This window comes from Primulina eburnea, chromosome 12 (genome assembly GCF_022965805.1).
Source record: "Primulina eburnea isolate SZY01 chromosome 12, ASM2296580v1, whole genome shotgun sequence".
Lineage (NCBI taxonomy): Eukaryota > Viridiplantae > Streptophyta > Magnoliopsida > Lamiales > Gesneriaceae > Primulina > Primulina eburnea.
In genome coordinates this window covers 2,675,594-2,698,533 of record NC_133112.1, presented here as the reverse complement: position 1 = coordinate 2,698,533, position 22,940 = coordinate 2,675,594, and the positions used below count along the sequence as shown (strand labels likewise).

Below are 22,940 nucleotides of genomic sequence, written 5' to 3'. Positions count from 1 at the left end.
GGATGAGAATCGATACAAAACATTGAAAATATGATAATAATATATGATATTCGAATACAAAATGTTTCAGATCTGGTATTAATATATGATTTTTGAGTATCCAAACATCTATAACAAATACTGATATTAATGATATATATATATATATATATATATATATATATATATATATTTCAGATGAAAATCAATACAAAAATATTAAAAATATGATATTAATATATTATATTTTAATATCAACTTTTTCATATATGATACTAATATATGATATCTGAGTACACAAACAAATGTTGCAAGTGTTAACCTGACATAGTTTTCCAATTTTATATTCAAACTTTTATCTTTTGTAGCATATCTAAAACAATTAATATTAATATATCTATATTAATTTCAGATTTTTAATGTTTTTTACTAAATTTTACCCGAAAAACACATGAGAACCTAAAAAATACATTTCTTAATAAATGAGAGATTTCAAATTTGTATGATCCGACAAAAACTAAACACAAATATAACTATATTATTTAATATTTAAAAACAAGCCTCCTTTATAATAATTGGAAAGAGAGACCTCGGTGGAAAAAAAAGCGTGACAACCTGGTCAGATAGCCACCAATCACAAATGACAAAAGTGGTCACATTTAGTTAGCACTGTTTATATATATATATATATATATACATATATATATATATATATATATATATTGATGATACACCTGTAAAAATAGATTTCCAAATCCGAGTGAGTTTGCAGATGGATTCTTCTGAAGCCGGGCAGGCGAAAGCCCATGCTCTACTCTCCGGGCAGTCATAGGTCCGGGCTCTTGTATAAATCTCCAGGGAGGCATTCTACCCGGCCACCTCGATATGAGCACCGCACTCGAGTATACTAGCAGAATAGGATGTGGGCGACTGTACCATCTCTGACACCGTGCCGATGAGTTGACATGTCAGAAGATAGGGTGTGCTCAGCCGTCCTACTATAATTAGTAGGTAGCACGGAGAACGAGGTCATCATTACTTCTCATACTATAAATACCAGGTTCTCTCTTTACATTTACATTGGATTCATTCACACCAATATCACAGCCATCACTTGGCTACATTGGTTTTATTGCTTGAGTACCCTGCTGACTTAAGCATCGGAGTGGTCACGCCGGACACCCCTTCGGCGCCCATTCACGAGTTCCTTTCATTGTTTGCAGGTCACGATCGAAGCCATCTACCTTGTTCATTTTCCTAAACAACACTATAAATTTTTGATTTGATCCGGTGGAGCACCCGACCCTGCTCATCCATTTCACCCGGATCGCATCATTGGCGCCGTCTGTGGGAAATTGAGCTCAAGACGTAGATATGGTTTCCATTCAAAAAAGCCCAACTCTGATTGGCAAACATACAAGTCCGACCAGCTCGGCACTCAGATCTTATATGTGGATTTTATAAGGGCTCAAAGTTCAGCAGCTATCCCGGATTGAGGTGGAAGACCATTTGTTGTGCACTCAGCAGCATACAACTATATTAGTCAACTAATATAGCTCAACCAGAGAAGTTTCACTCTACCGAAAATGAATTCAGATTCAGTATTTCCAGGTTAGTGATTTGGTTTTTAATAAAACTAATACAACAGGAGAAACAAAATCTATTAAGTCCGGGAGGCATGAGGCCCCGGCACATTCTGTTAAGCCCGGGAGGTATGAGGCCTCGGCACATTCTATTAAGTCCAGGGATCCGTACCCTGGCTCGGGGCTCCGTACCTCGACCATTTATGAAGGCCAGGGCTCCGCACCCTGGTTATCTATTAAGTCCAGGGATCCGTACCCTGGCTCGGGGCTCCGCATCTCGACCATTCCAAGTCCCGGGACATGCTCCCCGGTCCAAGGCTCCGCACCTTGGTTATTTATAAGCTCAGGGTTCTCAAACCTGGCTCGGGGCTCCGCACCTCGACCATTCCAAGTCCCGGGACATGCTCCCCGGCCCAAGGCTCCGCACCTTGGTTATTTATAAGCCCAGGGTTCTCAAACCTGGCTCGGGGCTCCGCACCTCGACCATTCCAAGTCCTGGGACATGCTCCCCGGCCCAAGGCTCCGCACCTTGGTTATTTATAAGCCCAGGGTTCTCAAACCTGGCTCGGGGCTCCGCACCTCGACCATTCCAAGTCCCGGGACATGCTCCCCGGCCCAAGGCTCCGCACCTTGGTTATTTATAAGCCCAGGGTTCTCAAACCTGGCTCGGGGCTCCGCACCTCGACCATTCCAAGTCCCGGGACATGCTCCCGGCCCAAGGATCCGCACCTTGGTTATTTATAAGCCCAAGGTTCTCAAACCTGGCTCGGGGCTCCGCACCTCGACCATTCCGAGTCCCGGGACATGCTCCCGGCCCAAGGCTCCGCACCTTGGTTATTTATAAGCCCAGGGTTCTCAAACCTGGCTCGGGGCTCCGCACCTCGACCATTCCAAGTCCCGGGACACGCTCCCCGGCCCAAGGCTCCGCGCCTTGGTTATTAATAAGCCAAGGGTTCTCAAACCTGGCTCGGGGCTCCGCACCTCGACCATTCCAAGTCCCGGGACTGCTCCCGGCCCAAGAATCCGCACCTTGGTTATTTACAAGCCCAGGGTTCTCAAACCTGGCTCGGGACTCCGCACCTCGACCATTCCAAATCCCGGGACATGCTCCCCGGCCCAAGGCTCCGCACCTTGGTTATTTATAAGCCCAGGGTTCTCAAACCTGGCTCGGGGCTCCGTACCTCGACCATTCCAAGTCCCGGGACATGCTCCCGGCCCAAAGATCCGCACCTTGGTTATTTATAAGCCCAGGGTTCTCAAACCTAGCTCGGGGCTCCGCACCTCGACCATTCCAAGTCCCGGGACATGCTCCCCGACCCAAGGCTCCGCGCCTTGGTTATTTATAAGCACAGGGTTCTCAAACCTGGCTCGGGGCTCCGTACCTCGACCATTCCCAAGTCTCGGGACATGCTCTTCGGCCCAAGGCTCCGCACCTTGGTTATTTATAAGCCCAGGGTTATCAAACCTAGCTCGGGGCTCCGTACCTCGACCATTCCCAAGTCCCGGGACACGCTCCCCAGGCCCAAGGCTCCGCGCCTTGGTTATTTATAAGCTCAGGATTCTCAAACCTTGCTCGGGGCTCCGTACCTCGACCATTCCTAAGTCCGGGAGATTTGAGGCCCCGACATCTTATGCAAAGACCGGGAGGCACAAGGCCCCGGCATTAGGGGTGGGCAACGGTCGGTTTGGTTCGGTTTTAGTCTACAACGGTTCGGTTTTTCGGTTTTCGGTTTTGAATATTTCTAGTCCAAAACCAAACCATTTTATTACGGTTCGGTTCGGTTTTTTGTAATACGGTTCGGTTTTTACGGCCGGTTATATACGGTTGGCTAAAATTTGTTGAGAGATAAAATTATATGTCACTTTATGTCTTTAAAATCTAAATCATAGTATTTTTCAAATATTTAATTTGTGAGACTTGATCATTTATATATATATATTTATATATATTTATTACCTGTGTTGTGTATAAACATGTCATACGAATATAATAACTATATATAACTAATTAACCATGTAAACACGGAAAATGCCTGAATCCAACGAAATATTCAGTAATAAGAATGATAACAAGGTGTCAATTAGCTCGAATGGAACACAAATAATCTTACGAAATATTAAAGAAATATACACAGAAAAAAAGAGAACGTCGACTGATGAGTGGTGAGAAATAAGAGAAAACGATCGGATTGAAAAATTGAGAGTTAATGATACTAAGTTCCTAAATCTTAATAGGCCCATTATATATAAAAAGACTTATATTCAACAATAATATGACCCATTATACATAAAAACTTATATTTAACAAAAATATGGCCGGTTCGGTTTTTCGGTTTTTTTGGGGCTTAAAACCGAAAACCGAACCGAAAAACCGAACTTTATATATTTTAAAACCATAACCGACCGAAAAATCGATAAAACCGAACCATTTAAACCGAATTATTCGGTTCGGTCGGTTTTTTCGGTTTTTCGGGTTTTATGCCCACCCCTACCCGGCATATTATCTCAAGTCCATGAGACACGAGACTTCGGCATTTCTTCTCATTTCTAGGAGACATGAAGCCCCCGATGCTTTTATAGAACAAGATTGATTATCTCTTTGGGAATCCAAGCAATACTGATCGGGACAGCGAGTATGACTCTAACCCGACTATTTAAGGGATGTGTGATGATATTCCCGTAAAAATGGATTCCCAAATCCGAGTGAGTCTGCAGATGGATTCTTCTGGAGCCGGGCAGGCGAAAGCCCATGCTCTACTCTCCGGGCAGTCATAGGTCTGGGCTCTTGTATAAATCTCCAGGGAGGCATTCTACCCGGCCACCTCAATATGAGCACCGCACTCGAGTATACTAGCAGAACAGGATGTGGGCGACTGTCCCATCTCTGACACCGTGCCGATGAGTTGACATGTCAGAAGATAGGGTGTGCTCAGCCGTCCTACTATAATTAGTAGGTAGTACGGAGAACGAGGTCATCATTACTTCTCATACTATAAATACCAGGTTCTCTCTATACATTTACATTGGATTCATTCACACCAATATCACAGCCATCACTTGGCTACATTGGTTTTATTGCTTGAGTACCCTGCTGACTTAAGCATCGGAGTGGTCACGCCGGACACCCCTCCGGCGCCCATTCACGAGTTCCTTTCATTGTTTGCAGGTCACGATCGAAGCCATCTACCTTGTTCATTTTCCTAAACAACACTATAAATTTTTTATTTGATCCGGTGGAGCACCCGACCATGCTCATCCATTTCACCCGGATCGCATCATATATATATATTTTTTTATATCCTGGATACCTACCGTGCACATCTATGTAAGCATTGATGAGATGTCACTCACTCATTGGATGCCTATATATATATATAATGCCAATTTATTATCCCCAGCACATGTTGGGCCTTTTTTTGCGTCAAATTGAATCGACGTGGTGAAAAGACAGACTTATCCACGATTTAATGAAATGAAAGGTGCAAAAATAATATTAATTTCAAACGTTGTTATATATCCACATATATTATTACATAGAAATTAGAATAGACATATAAAATTAGTATTTATCCACCAATTAATGAAAGGCACAACACAGTATTTATTAAATTATTATATACCCGCACTCTGGAAATCATCGGCGACGAATGGTTTCGTTTTTTGTCTTCAAAAATATAAAACTCGAAACAAAATATTTTTGTTACTATTTTTTAAGAACATGTCTTTTGTAAAACGATTTCACGAATCTTTATCTGTGAGATGAATCAACCATACCGATATTCAAAATAAAAAGTAATACTCTTAGCATAAAAAGTTATATTTTTTTATAGATGACCCAAACAAGAGATCCGTCTCATAAAATACGACACGTGAGACTCTCTCACACGAGTTTTTGTCTTTTTTTAATATATTCAAAAATAATATCCTCTAAATGTTTGCTATGTTCCACTTGTGGAACTACTAAACGTACATTAATACATAGAATGATGCTGATTTTCAATTAAATATTTATGGGCTTTCTAGAATAATTGAGAGTTGCAGGCTATTTTAATTAATTAATCAAGTAATTAATATATGAATTATTGCAATTTTGGAGAGAATGAAACCCTAAGCTACAGCTCACGCCGCTCCGATCCCACCTAACAGCTAGCAAGCATATCGTAGGTGGATGATCTCTCCGTAGCAAACTTCACTCATTTTCGAGGGTGATTTTCATTTTTACTGTAAGAAAACCAGAAATCTTTGGTGATTTGGGTGTATAATTATCGATCAGGTGTCGGTCCGTATTTTCTAAAGTTCTAGGTTTAATATATTTTTAGTCTATTAATTCTGTCTCAAGCATTAATTCAGCATAGATTGTTACAAGTAGCTAAAAAAGTATAAATCTAATTAAATTTTTCGAACAATAAACGATTCAGGATAGGCAAAAACTTGTGTGAGACGGTCTCACGGGTCGTATTTGTGAGACGGATCTCTTATTTGGGTCATCCATGAAAAAGTATAACTTTTTATGCTAAGAGTATTACTTTTTATTGTGAATATGAGTAGGGTTGACCCGTCTCACGGATTATGATCCGTGAGACGGTCTCACATGAGACTCACTCTTCAGGATAAGTGAAATTATGAATATATATATATATATATATATATATATATATATATATATATATTTATTATTTATTTATTTATGTACAAAATTGCAAGTGTGACATATCCCAGCTTTTTATATAAAAAATAAAGAATTTAGAGACTAAACATTTTGTAATGATCCATTATCTTCCGTTGCTTGTTTAGGAGAACTTTTGACTTCCTTATCGATAGATTCAACTACGGACTTCACCTTTTCTTCCGTTTCTTGAACCTGCATTTTCACATCGATAATTAGCCTCAAATAAACTGAAAATAGATTTTATATTCTAAATTTTCTTCAAAAAATAATATTGGATCACTTTTAAGACAAAAGATATTGAATTCTAATTTTATTTTTTTGCATACCTTGTCAATAAGATCATCGACAGAATCAGCAGTTTTAGCAGTTTGTTCAGCAATATTTTCAACAAGGTCCACCATTTCCTTTACTTTTCCTTCGGGTAGATCATCCGATATGTCCTCGGAAATCTTCTCTACTTCTTCCGCCACTTTCTCCACCACTTCCACGATATTTTCCATTGTTTGCACTGCATTTACAATCCTCTCTGCACTCCACAAGATTCATCCGATGAGTCGCGCATAGAAAATTTCGAGGACACTTTAAAATATGATAATTTTATTTGTAGAATTCTTTCTGTCATATGAAAAAGAAGAAGAAAAACTTAAATTTGGCAAGATTTCCTTACTTTCAAGAACCCATAATGGCCCCCATTTGTGAGAGAAGAAGGGCAATATCAGGGATACCACCAATCCAAGAATCCAACTTTTGCTGCAATTTGGTGAATAAAATCATGCATATTATTAGTCAAGATTGACTAAATTAAAATCATCATATCTCAAGAATACACACACACACACACACATATATTATATGAGCAAATTAATTTACATTGATCCGGAAGGTGGAGGGGTAGAAGGCAATGGAGCAGCCGGTACGGTATTAGCATAAACTGTTAAAGATCTCCTGCAATGCAAAGAAACATATATATAAATCATTATTCCACTCTAGCAAAACAAAACCATGAAATAGAATTTCCTATTACATAATAATGATCGCATCAAATCTAAAAAAAAAAAAAAACCATCGAATCATCTGCACCTGTAACAAGCAGAACTTTGTAGTACAAATTTTATGACAATAAAAGAACTAAACCTATATATACATATACATACATACCTTTTGAGTTTGCTACCAAATTGCTCCCTTGATTTGTTGCCCTCAAATCTGATCTTGAAACGTGAGATACCCAAGTTGAAGACTTCAGGCTTCAAATGGAACCGAGTCGTCGACTTGTGCCCAATAACAACGTTAGAACTTGTAATAATCGACATATTTAGTTTTTAGCACAAAGAAAGAAAGAAGATGCTTCTTATTTTGGATTCAAAGTTAGAAAAATTCTTTAGAAAGATGGTATTTCAGACTTTACCCTGAAGGAGGGGATCATATTTATAGGACCAAGAATTGAGAACTTTGAACGGATAGTCAACAAGGGTTTTTTCGGTAATTCAGAAAACTCCAGCAGACACATTGTAAATTTAAAAATAATTAAAGTCGTGCTAAATAATTTAGCCTAACAAGGCGTGAAACAGTCAATTCTGACAACCCATTCACTTTTGCTTTTTACGTATTTCGTATTTTCTGATTATTAAATAAAACAAAATAATTATATTTTGTAAGACTTCTTGGTGGTCCAAACTTGTTAGAAATATCTAGGAAACAAAGAATCTCGACTGAAAAACGTGTGGAATTCTTTTCTGATGCATAGATATTATAAAAATATTTAATATTTAAACACACATAACGTTAAAATTGATCTATTTTTCTATCTTGTGAATTTAAATCAAACAAGGACTGCTTTCTATCTATCACACACGAAAATAATTTAATTTCGTGCGCCGCTTAAACACGTTTTCAATTATTATACATAAAAAGTTAATTGATAGTCAAAATTTTAAATGTATTATAATATTTTACTAAAATTATATAATAATGTGAATTTTGAGATGGTACAATCACTGATCAAATACTATAGAAAATATGCAATATTTATGTCCAAATGACTAATCTACTGCAAAAATGAGTCAAACAAAATCGCATTGTCCACGATTAATTGTTTCACTTTCAGCAAATGTATATATATAAGAATTTTCAGAGTTTTAAATCTTTACAACACAAAAATATAACATAAATTATATCGTATCTGCACAGTTGTTCACTTATGCTTAAGAGACAAATAACATTTCACGTTTCAACCAAGAACGAACTATCACTATTCACCTGAAATGAAGCAAAGAATGGTCCACTGAAATCCCCACCTTCCTAAGCGGAAAAGTAAGGCTCCACACCATCGACGATTCATGTTGCAAATAAGAATCGTGATGCGCATGTGATTCCACACCGTGGTTCTTAAAAAATGAAAGCACAACTGCGTGCAGGAAACTGAACAAGAAAATGAAAAATGAAGAAAAATCCAGTACACATATTTTAATTATCCAGTAAAGGTTGACTCTGGAATTCACTTGAAACTTCCTACTGGATGACTATGGAATTCACTTAAAACTTCTAATCCACTGAAACTTCAAGTTATTATAAATACCGATAAACAATAACTTGTTTAGCAAAAAAAATGGAAACGCGGTCAATTAAGAGTTGAATATTTCCCTTTGCATCAATTCAACTTCATGGCAGCAAAGGATTCTGCCACATCCATTGCAGTTGCCATATGGGATAAATCACTTGCCTGGATGAAAGAAAAGAGGAATCTAAATAAAACTATGATGAGCAGCTAGCATAGAGTAAGAATAAAATGAATCAAACAACAATATGCATGCGCACTCAAATTCATTTGCTCAAACAAGTGAAAATAGAAATTTTCTACACTTCTTACCATTTGAAGCACACAAGCGCTAGGATCAACAGTTCGTAAATCATTTTGAGCCAAGTAACCACTTTTTCGAGAGCAAAGGCACCCATAAACAAAGAATGGTAGTAAACGTTAAATGCCTCTATCAGATCAATTGATAAGCATCATACTAGCTTTTGGGGAAAGGTCTCATTGACAAAGAGCTTCTTTTCATGTATAAAAATAAAAACCTACTCCGTAAAAGAGCATTAACACTTTTTATACACATGGCTGATTTGGTAGTGTACTGAAACACAAGGGAGAAGAAACCCGAAGACCATGATCGTTTTTTGACAAAAATGCACGCAAACTTCAAAGCTATTAGGTCGATGAACAATTTAGTGCAGCTATGATTGTGATAAGCAATAAAAGTAACATTCCAAACCTGGCCTTGTGCAAGACCCCCTTTTCCGCCACCACCCTTTCCACCAATCGGATCCAAAACTTTTTTCAACCACTCTGTGACATTTAATTGCTCGTAATTGCCATCTTTCTCTGGTACACCAGCGCACACAAAGGCCTTGTTCACTGTTTCATCCTTGCTGAAGACCATAATTGCCATACCCTATTAATCCACCAACAAAATTAAGAAGGCTAGCGTAATTTCATGTAACTTATGAATCAGAGTTCAGAACAGTAGTAACAAGATAATGAGTTGGGAACAGTTTAAAACCTTTTTTTCCATGACTTTGACAACTGCTTCCCTGATGGCAGTAGTATCTGAACCAACATTGACATGCGAGATGCAGTAGGCTTTTCCATTCGAAGAAGCGGCTTCAGCCATTTGCACAGCATTATCAATTGCTTTCTGTATGTTCTCTTCAGCGATTTTCTTTTTGGTTTTAATCACTTGACTCTGACAAAAATCTTGGAGTTAGTTTTGAGTACTTTTTCCAAATATTTGTCTTAAATTGTCTCAGATATGTCAAAAAGAAGAGGAACAACGGAGAACCAATGTTTCCTTGACATTCAAGTCAATTCTGTTGGTCATAATTTTTATTGAAGAAAAATTATTCCTAACCTCGATTCTACTTCGTCGGACGGGACATTTTTTGGAAATTCTAGTTATCCATTCACTCATGAAGAAATTTACACAGGTAATCCAAGTCAGTTTGCCATTTCTCATCACTCGAACAATAAAATAAAAATAAAAAAGAGAGGAAAATTGCATGGCATCTCCATATATGATTTTTGAATCCAAGAACAGCTGAATGAGCCTCTGTGGACAAATATCACCACAAAGAATTTACAGAAAGCACCTGGAGCTCGGAGATTTTGGCCTTGAGATCAGCTTTCTTCGCAGAAGGGATGGATGCTCCTTCCACACGGCCATTTAAAGAGGTTACTTTCTGATATCAGGGGCAAGAAAAATTTATGTATTAAATCATAAGAAAATATGTCACTGATTGAACAAAGTCGGAAAATTCCTTCATGAATAAGGACAAGAACATGAATCAGTGCCCAAGGATACACGATATTTCTTCTTGTAGGAAAGAAGAAAGAACAGGTTTCAATCTTTATACAAAAAATAAATATAGCAATCCATGACCCATGCAATCCAAATCATAAGTGTAAGAACCTGTTCCAGAATGGTTCCTTCAGTCCTGGATGCGTTGTTTATTTCCTGTTCAAGGGAGGATGCCAGTTCGATGGCTCTGAAAGCATAATCTAACGTCACTGCCGTAACTCTACGGACTCCCTTAGCAATCCCTTCCTCGGACAAGAGAGCAAATGCCTTGGCTTCCCTCGTGTTTGACATATGTGTACCTGTAGACATGAACAAATGGCTTTAGAATCCTAAAAAGTTCCACCTTTAGACAGCAATTAAATTTCCATTATATTTACCCCCGCAGAGCTCAGCAGAGATTGACAACCATTCTTCATTCTCAGGATTAGCAAGTAGATCCTCCACTTTCTTACCAATTGAAACTACCCTGACAGGGTCAGGATACACCTGCATCAACAGAAGTGAGCACTTGCGCTAACATTTAAAGTAGAAAATATAGAACTTCAATCCTTTTTTTGGATAACTCAAACTAAACAGAAATTGTTTGGAGAAGCTTACTTCCCCGAAAACAGCTCTTAGACCTTTTATACTCTTTGCATCAGCCAGCCTGGTCTCCTTTGAGAATACATCCAAGCCTTCTTGTATTTGTTCATTTACAATCGACTCAATTTTTCGCAGCTCCTCGGGCTTTACAGGTTTTCCTGTTTCAGGCATAAAAACAATTGAAATACTCGTAATCCATATGGTCAAACAACAACAATAAGCTTACCATGAGAAAAATCATATCTCAATTTTTCAGGAAGAACGATGGAACCTTTCTGGTCAACATGATTCCCAAGTACTTGCTGCACTTGATGCAATTAGTCAAAGACTACACTTGAGATATAATAAAAAAATCACTAGTATTAGAAACTTCCATGAACTTTATTCAGGAGCATACCCTTAGAGCAAAATTCAACATGTGTGTGCATGTATGATTCGGAGCAATCATTGTCCGTCTATCATAGTTAACCTGCTCAACCCAAAATAAAGAAAATTGCAATTAGTATGGCATGTTGAATGACATGGCTCATCTATGATAGCAAGAAGGAATATTTTACCTTACAAATAGCTTTATCTCCAATAAACAATCGGCCAGTTTTTCCACGAAATGAGCCAATATGAACAACAAATCCACCATAGATCTGAACGTTAGTAACTTCAAAAACTCCATCATGACCTACTAGCAAGCCGGTATCATATATCTACAAGGAAATGAACTCAGTCAACTCTATCACATAAGAAAGTATGTCATCATACGCACATGCAATCATACCAAGGGACTTAAAAATATATAAAAGGAGCTGCTTTACTGTTTGACTTTGAAACAAACAAAAACAATGTAGACCAATATGGAGTGCAGAAAATGAAAGAGCTTAGTTAGATACATAAACTTTAATAGAGGTGAGTAATTCTTCTATGCCTGAAAAATCCAGCTCCTAATCCAAGTTCTTCTTTATTCATTGACGTCATTCCATAGTTAAAGTACCTTTTAAACTATAAAATTATGTACGGCACTTATAGTTAATGCACTACAGATCCTTATCAAAACAAAATATTCACCTGACCACCTTGCTCAGCATAGAAGCTGGTAGTTTCCAGGATAATGCCAACCTCTTCATCATGAGCAACACTTTCCAAAAACTCACTTCCAGTGTAAATAGCCTTTATCACACTTTCATGATCCTAGAATTATGAGCCATGTAAAAGCATAGATCTTCAAGTTAAAATTCATTGTTTCATCAAAAAAGAAGTTATAACAGATTTGCATGACTAAGTTCAGATGGAACCAACTTCTTAGGAAGAAAATAAGTGAATAATTCAACTTCATTTACCTAACAAAAAGTAAGAACCTTTATCTAATTTTTGCAGCTTTAAAGAAGTGGTTGGTCAGATACCTGGTCAATTCGAGGTCATTTGGTCTAGCCAATCAATTGAGATCAGCATAACTCTCATTTCAAAATTGTAGCAATAATAATAACGATGAATTAAAAGCATGTCATTACACTCAACAGGAGAGGCAAATAACAATCCCTCACTAGAATAAACAACCATATGTATAATACCAAAAATTAAATTAGAAATCAATTTTCAACAAAAGAAACAGTCACCATCGGGTTTTCAACAAAAAAAAAACTGGGTTCGGGAACAATGTTGCAAATGATAGAACAAAGAGGTTCAAACAGCAATACATAGCAGGCAAAATGTGTGACCACTAGAATGCTCAAGTCTATAGAGAAAAAAACCAATAAAGACCTTCATTCCAGACTCACAGGATTCCACAAATAGGTGAATGGCAAAGTAGAATTCAATCATTAATTCAGTTGTGGATGGACACAAATGGCACTTTATAGAAATAACAAGAATAGAACTGTTTTCACATTTACATTAACAGTCATCAATCTAGATGCGACAACATTGACATTAACAGTCATCAATCTCTATGCGACAACAAAACTAATCGATCAAGCGGACTAGTATTTAGAAGATTTTTCAGAAAATGAAATGTGATGATATACCCAAAGACAGAGGTATACAAATGACAAACTGAAGCATACTCGAATACAAGTACAACCAAACAAATGCCCAAGAAGACCAAATTGACTCTGTAAAAATTTTGAAACCACTGTCCCGTCGTAAATAGCTATCTGGTTATTTTGCACAAAGGGCTATGCCTCATAAATGGGTTGATCCATCCCAAACTATTCATTGAAGTTTGAACAAAGCCAATTGTCATGTAAAAATTGTTTTGTTTTTTTAGCTCTGTTTCGGTTAGAAGAAAAGGTTAATGGGATGATTGGGTAATTTGATAGTAAAATTTAAATGTGGCCTCGATATTTATGAACAGGCCAAGAGCCAACCCAAAATTACCACATGAAAAGAATAGTTGAATCAAGTTGATTTTTAAGATCCAACTGAAATGTCGCCAAAATTCAGAGCGTTAATGTAAAAATAACCGAAAAACAAAAAGGATTGAATCCACAAGTACGTAAAAATACAAAAGTTTATGATATGTTCATACAAATAGAGATTAAATTTAAAATTTAAAAGAAACTAAAAAGCCATAAATAGGCATACCCATGATAAGCAACTAAATCAGGAAGGTGATGTACATCAAATCATAAAATAGTTGCAAGTGTTAATAAACTGAAAATTTGTGAAATGGATTCAAATAATTACAAAATCATGGAAAAACCCCGGAAGATACAAATCCATCAAGGCACAAACCTGAAACCAAGTAAACTTAAACGAGTCATCTGTGGCAGCAACTCCTTTTTTGTGCAACACAGATGTCGCATCAGCATCCATGGCTATAACACCACCAGCTTGCTGTTAAATTATACAAAAGAACGCTCCAAAAATTAATATAGATCATATTCACAAACAATACCCATCAATTTTGAATGGAATTTATTATTGCCAATTTTTCATCCGCCAACGTCAAAATTTCACTTTGAACAAGAAGCACTAAATTAACGACATTTAACGTCGTGTATCTATACGAACAAGTAGAAACACAAATCTCACACCTTATTCTGAGCATTCCTTGACCTTTCTCTTGCCTTGTCCATAGCCACATTGAAACCTTCTATGTCAACAGACAGGCCTCTTTCTTCTGCCATCAACTGTGAGACATAAGATGTTAGTATTTTACGAAAAATTTATTTGTTCATGCTCAAAAGATGGTTGCATAGTCACCTGTGTTAGATCCAGAGGAAATCCATACGTGTCCCATAAGTCGAAAGCATCCTGCATTCATTTGAATAACTGCAGTGAGACAAGCACTAGAAAATCACCAAGCACCAATGGCCAGCTGGAGTAGCACCATTATTTTAACAATTAAATTGTGCAATGTGAGAATTATAAATCTATAGGAAATTACAATTAAGTACCAGTAAGAACGATATATTATAGGGAACTAGAAACATATTAATTTAGAACTGATATTGACCATAGTACACATAAGAGTATAATACATACAAGAATAAGATTAAGTTGAAACACAACAATAGCTAACAAGAACCCCTTGCCTGCCCACTGAGGGTTGTCCCTTGGACTTCTTGAGCAGCCTTCTTAAATTTCTCGATTCCCTGAACAGGTCAAGCAATGTGGGAAGTGGGTGGTTACCAAATGAGCACACAACTAACACAGTTAATGGAAACATAATACATATTTTGATAATACTAGTATGGAAGCAAAATAAGCTTTGCAGTTTATAGCCATAGAGCACGGATAGGTTAAGCCAGTGTCATCAATAAGACAAACAAAATCACACATAGTCCAGGAGCATTTCTGTATCCACTTAGCTACGAAGTGATTTAACAAATAGAATATTCATCAATTCTCCACCTATTACTGAATATCTTAAAAATGAATGAAGTAAATTTATAAAGATTTCATTACCAATAACTTTTAGATTCCGATAACGTGGATAAGGTTAAAAATCAGTGTCACCCATAGCTTAAGAAGTTCTTAGAGTACACTATCTTGCAAATGAATGCTTTTGGTGAACAAACGCTCTAAAGGAATCTATACTGGTCAAAACCTACAAGTTATACTCTTGAAACATCCCTGCTGAACCCAAAGTAAAGCCAAACAAATGATAAGGAAGAAAAAATAGCATACATACTTTAACCAGAGTCCTGCCAAAGCTGGCTTCTTCATCTGCAATTATCTCCCGAATTTTTATCTTGTGTTGCTTCAGCTCGGGGAAAATATCTCCCATGACATCCACCACGACATCTACCAGCCTGTTTTCGTAATGATATAATCATGGGAAGACAATACAATCACACAGCATTGAACAGATCCATCGATTTTATGTCAGCAAACAAATAAATACAAATTTAGCTTTAAAAAAAATTTAATGACTGAACTGGACCCAACAAAATAAAATAAAAAAAATTTTAATGACCGAACTGGACCCAACAAAAACCATCAAATAACTGGGCAGTAAACAGCTGAGAAATTCGCAGCACAAAACCTGCTAACATATACAATCCAGGCCCAATGCGAGAATTTGGCTGCCACTTAAAGGGCTGGAGCTGTTTAATTTATTATCTAAAAAACATCATCAATATAACAAAAATTAATCAAATTTCATCAAGTACAATACTTCAAGATGAACTCATGTGGTCTTGGAATCTAAAAATATTTACAATTTAAAATTGTTAAGTTAAAAACCAAATCCAACTAGACGGTACAAAATTATATGAAGTTGATGTCAATCATTTTAAAGTATAGATGCCATTAGGCCCATTACCAAATCGCATTGATTGTAACACAAATTATAATATGCATCCATGTAAAAATGTGAATTTTGATCAGCTGAAAACAACCTCAAGCGTACACAATCATCTAAAAATACATTAATTTTCTTAAAGAAAGCCCGACTCAAATTTAGACATTAATCCAAGCAAATACCTCCTTGAAATTAAATTGCTTAATAATTCTTTAAATCACAACCAATCCAATAGCCCAAATATGAATTGGGAAGTGCTCAAATAAATTGAATGTGTTCTTGAATTATGTAAGTAGAATAGGAGATAAAAAGTTAAGAGTACGAAAAATTACCGAGCATAAAACTTTAGTCAGAAAAAAAAGAGATGCATTAAAATTATTAACAAAAACTGATCAGGGTATTATAGGATTTTGTTAAGTAATATAATATATATGAAAAAATAAACAGATGCACACACATAAATATATGTGTACATAAATGCATGCATACATATACTGATATACACCTGCTCCACCTACATTTCATTCTGGTGGATATCTAGTTCAAAGCACTACTCGTCTTTTCAATGTGTGTATGAGTAAATATAATAAAATATTACTATAAAAAACAAGCATGTCGTTTTGTACCCATTGAAGAAGCCTTGTTGTGCTTTTAGGACTTCAGTACCATATCGCACAGCTCGACGAAGAATGCGCCTTAGTACATACTCACGCCCCTCATTGCCTGCAAATTACCAAATCAAGATGAACTCCAAGTACATGTTTTAACAACCAATATTGAGCACGTTACTTAAGGTATTAAAGGTAATATCTGAAAACATGGAATCTCAACATTATGACAGAGAACATTGAAGGCCTTCTCATGAACTAATTAACAAAATGCCAGCAGCTTAATTGCTTCAGTCACATCATATAAAAACAACACTGTTAGATAAATATATTAACTTTTTTCAAAAAATGTAAACTAAACCAAACTAGATCTCACTGGAAGAAGAGAGAGAGAGAGAGAGAGAGAGAGAGAGAGAGAGAGAGAGAGAGAGAGAGATGTCCACACTTACTAATTCATTTTCCTAGTTGAAGATAACCACAGAACTACGGATTAAATTGATCTCCAAGACTAAGTACAGTACTTTACCAGGACACGAGCCATCAGCAATGGCAAATGAAATCGTTCTAATATGATCAGCCACTACCCTGTATGCCATGTCAACTTTATCCACGTCATCAGATCCAACTTTTCCAGTATACGGCCGGCATCCAGTAGCCTGTTGGAAGGTCAGATTTCAGAAACTACTAAAAGAACTTGATACCGTGACGCAATATTGCATAAGACCACAGTAGAGAATATGGAAAGTAAAATTACTATGCTAACAAACACCTTAACACTGCATAGTCGAACTCTAAAATAATAAAGTAGAGATGAAAAACTACTTCACAAACACAAACACCATATCACAAATAAGCGAACTCTAAAATAATACAGTGATGAAAAACTACTTCTAAATCTAAAGTACTCCATCATGTCTTAAATCAAAAAAATATATATTTAAAATTGCATTGTTATTTATTCTTGATTCTTCGACCAGTAAATTAACAACAAGAGTAACATTTTGCAATAATTCGAAGGACAGGACTTGATAAATTTTGAATAGAAGTTTACCTTCTGTATTGCATCAAAGATGGGTAAGAAGACATCGGTATCATAATTGCTCATCTTATTTTGGAGAATAGAAGTCAGCCTCTCGAAACCCATTCCAGTGTCAACATGTTTTGCAGGCAAAGATTTCAATGAGCCGTCAGATTCCCTGTTAAACTGCGAATAGATATCAACGAACAAAAGTATATCAATAATCTGAGAAAATCTATGATAACTAGTCACATTTCAACTTGAAATAAGCAGTTTATGAGCCCCTAAACAATGATGAGTTGACCTGAATAAACACAAGATTCCATATTTCAATTGCTGTAGGATCATCATTGTTCACCAGCGAGGAAGCATCACGACTGCCGATCCTGTCAAAATGAATTTCAGTGCAGGGGCCACAAGGTCCAGTATCTCCCATCTCCCAGAAATTGTCCTATTCAAAGCAGCATATAATTAATTTTTAAAAAAAAAATAGAAAGAAACTAACAGTGTTCTAAATGGCGGTTGCCAGGGCTAGGCGGCCCTTGACCACCCCGCCTTTACATCAGGCGGACCTAACCCATCTGGCGGTCGATGCGGGCGGCAGGCAGCTGAGGTGGTCAATAATTTTATAATTCCAATCAAGTTAATTAATTTAAAAACCTAGTTAAAAGTCAACAAATTTTAAAAAACCCTAATTATAAAAACACAATCCTTTTTTTAAATTTTAGGTATTGTATATTTAATATATTTTTACATAATATTCCAGATTTTGTTTCAAAATTCAAATTCTTTTTTCCTTTTTGTTAGTTGTTGAAAATTAATGACGGAAAAAAATAAACAATGGATATTTGGAATTTAAGTCAAAGTTTAATGATATTGTTTGGGATTATGGGGTGTTGTATAATAAAGATAAAAGAGACTGGATCATATGCAAGTTGTGTAAGAGGCTTATTAATGGAGGAGTTTATAGGATGAAACATCATGTTGCGGATATTGTAAGACAAGTTGAAGCATGTCATAAGTATCCAATGAGGACAAAAAAAAAAAGCAAGAGCCTATCTTGAAAATAACAAGAATAAGAAGCGAGAAAGAATGGAAGAACTAAAAGAAAAAAGAGCGGAGGTTAACATATGTGTTGATGGAGAAGATGATGATTGTCAGGTGGTGGGAAATTATTCAAGAAAGAATTCAAAAGACCTCGGGCTTATTGATAAGTGGACATCTGCAATCGATCCAACAAAAGCAAGACAACAAAACATAAATGATGCCATGAATTTAAAGTATGAATTTAAAGTTTACAAATGATGTGCATGAATACTAGCTAGATGGATTTATGAAGCGAAGATTCCTTTCATGCCATTGACAATCAAAGCTTTATAAAACTTGTACAGGCGGTTGGTCAATTCGGTCTGGGCTACAAACCTCCAAGTCAATATCTTTTAAGAGAGCCAATTTTGAAGCAAGAAGTTGAGATAACCAAATTATCTCTAAAAAAATGAAGAAGAATGGATGAAAAATGGAAGTTCAATGATGACCGATGCATGGACCGATCACAAGAGAAGAAGCATTATGAATATATGTGTTAATTGCAAGCTAGGCACTTCATTCATTGGTTCTATTGAAGAATCCATGGAAGCACACACCGGGGTTTACATTGAGTTTGTTGAAAAATATATTATTGAGATTGACCCACAACATGTTGTTCAAGTAGTTACGGACAATGTCACAAACAATATGACGGCGGCAGATTTATTGAAAGTTACACAAACTCAAATTTTTTGGACCTCTTGTGCGACTCATACAATCAACCTCATGTTTGAAGCAATTGGAAAGCCGGAATGCTTAAGAAAGCAAAGGCCTTACTTTACCATATTCATCTATGCACATCATAGAACTTTGGCTATTATGAGGAATATATTGTGAGGCCCAAGGTGACTAGATTTGTTACTTCATTTTTTACTTTGGAAAGTCTCAAAGACAAGAAAGATCAATTGAGACCCATGTTTACATCCGATGAGGAACAAAACAAAGTTAAGGACTAGTGTGAAGGGGAAAGTGGCGGAGACATCGGTAACAAGCCATCAATGGCCTTTTTATTGGGCGCACCTAAACAAGCCAAAGAAGACGTTAGAAATTATTTCAAAAAAGAGGAAAATGGCACCCCTATTTTGAAGATTATTGATGAGGTAGACTTGATAGTCCTTTGCATTATGCCGCTTACTTGTTGAATTCGGTTTTTTACTTCAAAGATTCAAGCATATCAAATGACACTCATGTTATGAATGAGTTCTTGAATTGTGTTGAGATAATTTTTCCCACTGACATACATGTATTTTTTTACCCATATTTGGTTTAATTTTTTTGCCTCTTTGCTTTTTCAAGTTGGATGGTGGTCCAATAATGGTGGTGGCACTCAAAATTTACAAAAAATGGTAATGAGATTTCTCTATTTGATAAGTAGTTCGTCGGAGTATGAAAGAAATTGGATACAATTTGAAGGGGTAAATATTAAGTAGTAATTCATAAATTATGTTATATATCATTTATTTTAATTAATAACAATGGTTGAAAATCTTTAGATACATACTAAGAAGAGGAATAAGCTTGAGACATCAAGATTGAATGATCTTGTGTATGCCAAATTCAACGTCAATCTTATGAAAATGAAGAGTAAAAAAGAAATTGGTGGAGATTTGCTTCTATCATCTCAAGCTAGTGAAAAGCTCAATGTTGGCTTGTTGATGGTGGTGATGAAGATGAGGTAAAGCCGGGTTCAGGACTTACTTGAGAGTAGTAGGGTAGGCCTCGGAAGAGGATGAAGTGCTACAACCAAGGAGTGCAAGGAACATCCTCGTTAAAAAAACTTGATGAGAATTTAGATATATAGGAGGAGAAAGAAGAAGATGTTGATTTTGAGTCCGATAATGAGAGGATTATGAATGTATTTGATGGTGCATATGTAGATGATTTAGAAGATTAGTTATGTTTTGTCTAGTACTTGTTATCACAATGGACTGAACTTTGAATTTTAAACTTAGTTTTTTGGTATTTAATTACATGTCTTACATTAAAAAATGATGATTATTTGTGATTACATTGCATGATTATATATTATTACCTATAAAAAATGTTTAAAAAAATTCAAGCGCCTAAGCGGCTGAGGCGGTAGGCGGTCACTAATCGCCCCGCCACTCACCGCCCCCCGCCATTTACAACACTGGAAAGTAGTGTTTACATAGCATACAGTATGATTTAAACAGCCAGCTAGCTACCTAGAGTTTGCACGCTGAGAACGATGTAATGTAACCATGTGAGTATCAGATATATCCATAAATAAATTGAACCCATATGTAGATGACAACTCACAAGACTTTACAAAGCTAAAAATTATATCAAATGTATATTGCTTCTCTTCGTGCTCTGCCCATGCTCATGCCATACTCCAGTTCGCAGAGCATTGGTCTATAATTCACCATGTTTTTTATCAGACTTATTTCTTCTGCTCAAGCATTTCCTTGTAATACTGTGTGTTGTGAGGTGACAAAACAATTCTGGCCTAAAAGGCTTTATGGTAATAGAAAGCAGCAACAGTCTCACAATATTTGAGAAGGTGAAAACCCTAATACCAACTTAAATCAAGGCTATAGAAATTTTCATGCAGCTCTGAGCACAATTAAGAAGCCAAATCTTTTCTTAATATGGGACTGGTATGTTCTGTTCATGCATATATATGGAAGTTGAACATGAAGAATGGACATACTTTACACCCAAAAGGTAATACGTGCCCGGGAGGGAGAAATTTGAGCCAATTTTCCATGGCTTCAGTATCAGGTGGAAGACCAAGTTTTTCGTCACCTCCAAAATAGGTGGCATATATTCGATCACAAGGTAATTTATACACCTGAAAGGAAAAAAATAATTAAACAGGAAAAAGGCAAACACTGATGAATTATATACTCTTTCTTTCCATCTTAATCATAATGATTGGTAATATATGAGCAGGCTTACCTTGGTGAGAAGATCCCAAGCCCATTCAATGGCCTCCTTCTTGAAGTAGTCCCCAAAGGACCAATTTCCAAGCATCTCAAAGAAAGTGTGGTGGTAAGTGTCCTTGCCCACATCATCGAGATCATTGTGTTTACCACCAGCACGGATACACTTTTGGGTATTGCAAGCACGGGTCAGTTTGCTCAACTCAGTGTTGGGGTCGGCAGTGCCTAGAAATATGGGTTTGAACTGATTCATCCCTGTTCCCCAAATATTACAAGCATCAGTATTCGGTACAACACAAGAACGCTCACACAGCTGCTACATATTAAAAGCGAGGGAGGGAAGGGAAGGGAGGAAAATACAACACCGGCATTTGCAAAGAGAAGAGTTGGATCATTGAGAGGAACAACTGGACTTGATTTCCAATGAACATGCGCTTTGTCTTCAAAGAATTTGACAAAGGTATCCCTTACTCTGTTGGCAGGCCATTCAACTTCACTCGCCTGAGATCCCATCAACGGCCGAGATGCTACTTGTATTGGTAGTAACGACAGTGGTACAGGTGATTTACTTGATGTGATTAGACGTCTGTGGAATAGGAACGTACTTCTGACAATTACAAAAATTAACATCCAAATTAATTTATACCTAAGATCACAAGCAGTTGATTGACAAGAACAAAAACACGAGCTTGATAAAGATAACCAATTTACCTTAACAAGAGAACAATAGTCATTATCAATAACAAAACTGGAACCCAACAAACACTTATCAAGGAAAAGTCAAACTTCAGCAAGTTGAGCTCATTAGAAAACAAACTTAATTTAGTTAACTAAGATGACGAAGCAATTGATCAAGTCAATCCAAAAGTCAGCAATAAAGATTTTGAGAATTTCCAATTTTCTCTCTGCACTCGTCAAGTTTGGAACTTTAAGCAATTTTGTGAACTTCGACGGATTCCTGTTTCTATTATGTAACTATCAGCCATCTGTCACATGCACGAAAAATTATCATGTTCCTCCAATAAATTTTTATCTGATTTCAATGGATTACGAGTTGAAGTAGAAGAAATCAATTCAGGGTCATAAGAAAAATTCAACCAAATAGAAAAGTTACTTGCCGGAAACAAGCTGCCGAGGCCGTTACGAGGGCCGCCACCAGGGCCGTTTCCTTAGTGCAGCTAGTAGCGTCGAAGTGCAGTCGTGTCAGTAAATCACGTGAGGGTTTTAGAACATTCACATTTTTTCAAGGACATAGCGATTTACGGGCTTGGGTCATAGCAATGGTTAATTGGGCTTATCGAATGGAGCCCAAATAATAAAATTCGATTATCGTATTCTGCAGCTCCGATATCCATCAAAATCAGCATATCCATAAATCGGATTTTATTCAGCACATATATAAAATATATTTAATTCGAA

General features: G+C 36.7%; 2 protein-coding genes across 5 annotated transcripts; both read right to left on the bottom strand.

The window, feature by feature from the left end:
• Window positions 1-6,266: 6,266 nt before the first annotated feature.
• Window positions 6,267-7,644, bottom strand: LOC140807269 (uncharacterized). Its single transcript, XM_073164054.1, has 5 exons — window positions 7,390-7,644; window positions 7,102-7,176; window positions 6,899-6,981; window positions 6,558-6,757; window positions 6,267-6,423 (listed from the first exon to the last, which is right to left on the bottom strand). Exons 1-5 carry the CDS (start codon window positions 7,542-7,544, stop codon window positions 6,313-6,315), a joined length of 624 nt encoding a protein of 207 aa, XP_073020155.1. The 5' UTR covers window positions 7,545-7,644; the 3' UTR covers window positions 6,267-6,312.
• A 1,028-nt stretch (window positions 7,645-8,672) lies between these two features.
• LOC140807268 (alanine--tRNA ligase-like) lies at window positions 8,673-22,766 on the bottom strand. 4 transcript variants are annotated; one of them, XR_012112652.1, is made up of 25 exons: window positions 22,640-22,766; window positions 21,887-22,128; window positions 21,538-21,776; window positions 21,290-21,430; window positions 17,834-17,980; window positions 17,563-17,715; window positions 17,038-17,167; window positions 16,530-16,626; window positions 15,292-15,412; window positions 14,693-14,752; window positions 14,361-14,411; window positions 14,192-14,287; window positions 13,890-13,991; window positions 12,225-12,347; window positions 11,723-11,866; window positions 11,563-11,634; window positions 11,392-11,467; window positions 11,181-11,323; window positions 10,961-11,069; window positions 10,695-10,882; window positions 10,375-10,464; window positions 9,789-9,971; window positions 9,501-9,680; window positions 8,769-8,953; window positions 8,673-8,734 (listed from the first exon to the last, which is right to left on the bottom strand). XR_012112652.1 is itself a non-coding variant. In XM_073164051.1 (24 exons), exons 2-24 carry the CDS (start codon window positions 22,032-22,034, stop codon window positions 8,882-8,884), a joined length of 2,865 nt encoding a protein of 954 aa, XP_073020152.1. In that variant the 5' UTR covers window positions 22,035-22,128; window positions 22,640-22,766; the 3' UTR covers window positions 8,673-8,881. The 4 variants fall into 4 exon arrangements, 3 of the variants coding, with proteins under 3 accessions (XP_073020152.1, XP_073020154.1, XP_073020153.1); XM_073164051.1 differs by having other exon boundaries at window positions 8,673-8,953; XM_073164053.1 differs by having other exon boundaries at window positions 8,673-8,953; window positions 21,887-22,107; window positions 22,640-22,756.
• Between the last annotated feature and the right edge of the window lie 174 nt (window positions 22,767-22,940).

Coding starts and splice junctions, on each gene's coding strand:
- LOC140807269 (XM_073164054.1), bottom strand. CDS start 7,544: ATGTCGATTATTACAAGTTCTAACGTTGTTATTGGGCACAAGTCGACG. Junction 6,758..6,898: donor GCCATTATGGGTTCTTGAAA/GTAAGGAAATCT, acceptor TGTGGAGTGCAG/AGAGGATTGTAAATGCAGTG. Junction 6,424..6,557: donor TCGATGATCTTATTGACAAG/GTATGCAAAAAA, acceptor GTGAAAATGCAG/GTTCAAGAAACGGAAGAAAA.
- LOC140807268 (XM_073164051.1), bottom strand. CDS start 22,034: ATGGGATCTCAGGCGAGTGAAGTTGAATGGCCTGCCAACAGAGTAAGG. Junction 21,431..21,537: donor CTTGGGATCTTCTCACCAAG/GTAAGCCTGCTC, acceptor TTTTCCTTTCAG/GTGTATAAATTACCTTGTGA. Junction 14,412..14,692: donor GGACAACCCTCAGTGGGCAG/GCAAGGGGTTCT, acceptor AAATGAATGCAG/GATGCTTTCGACTTATGGGA.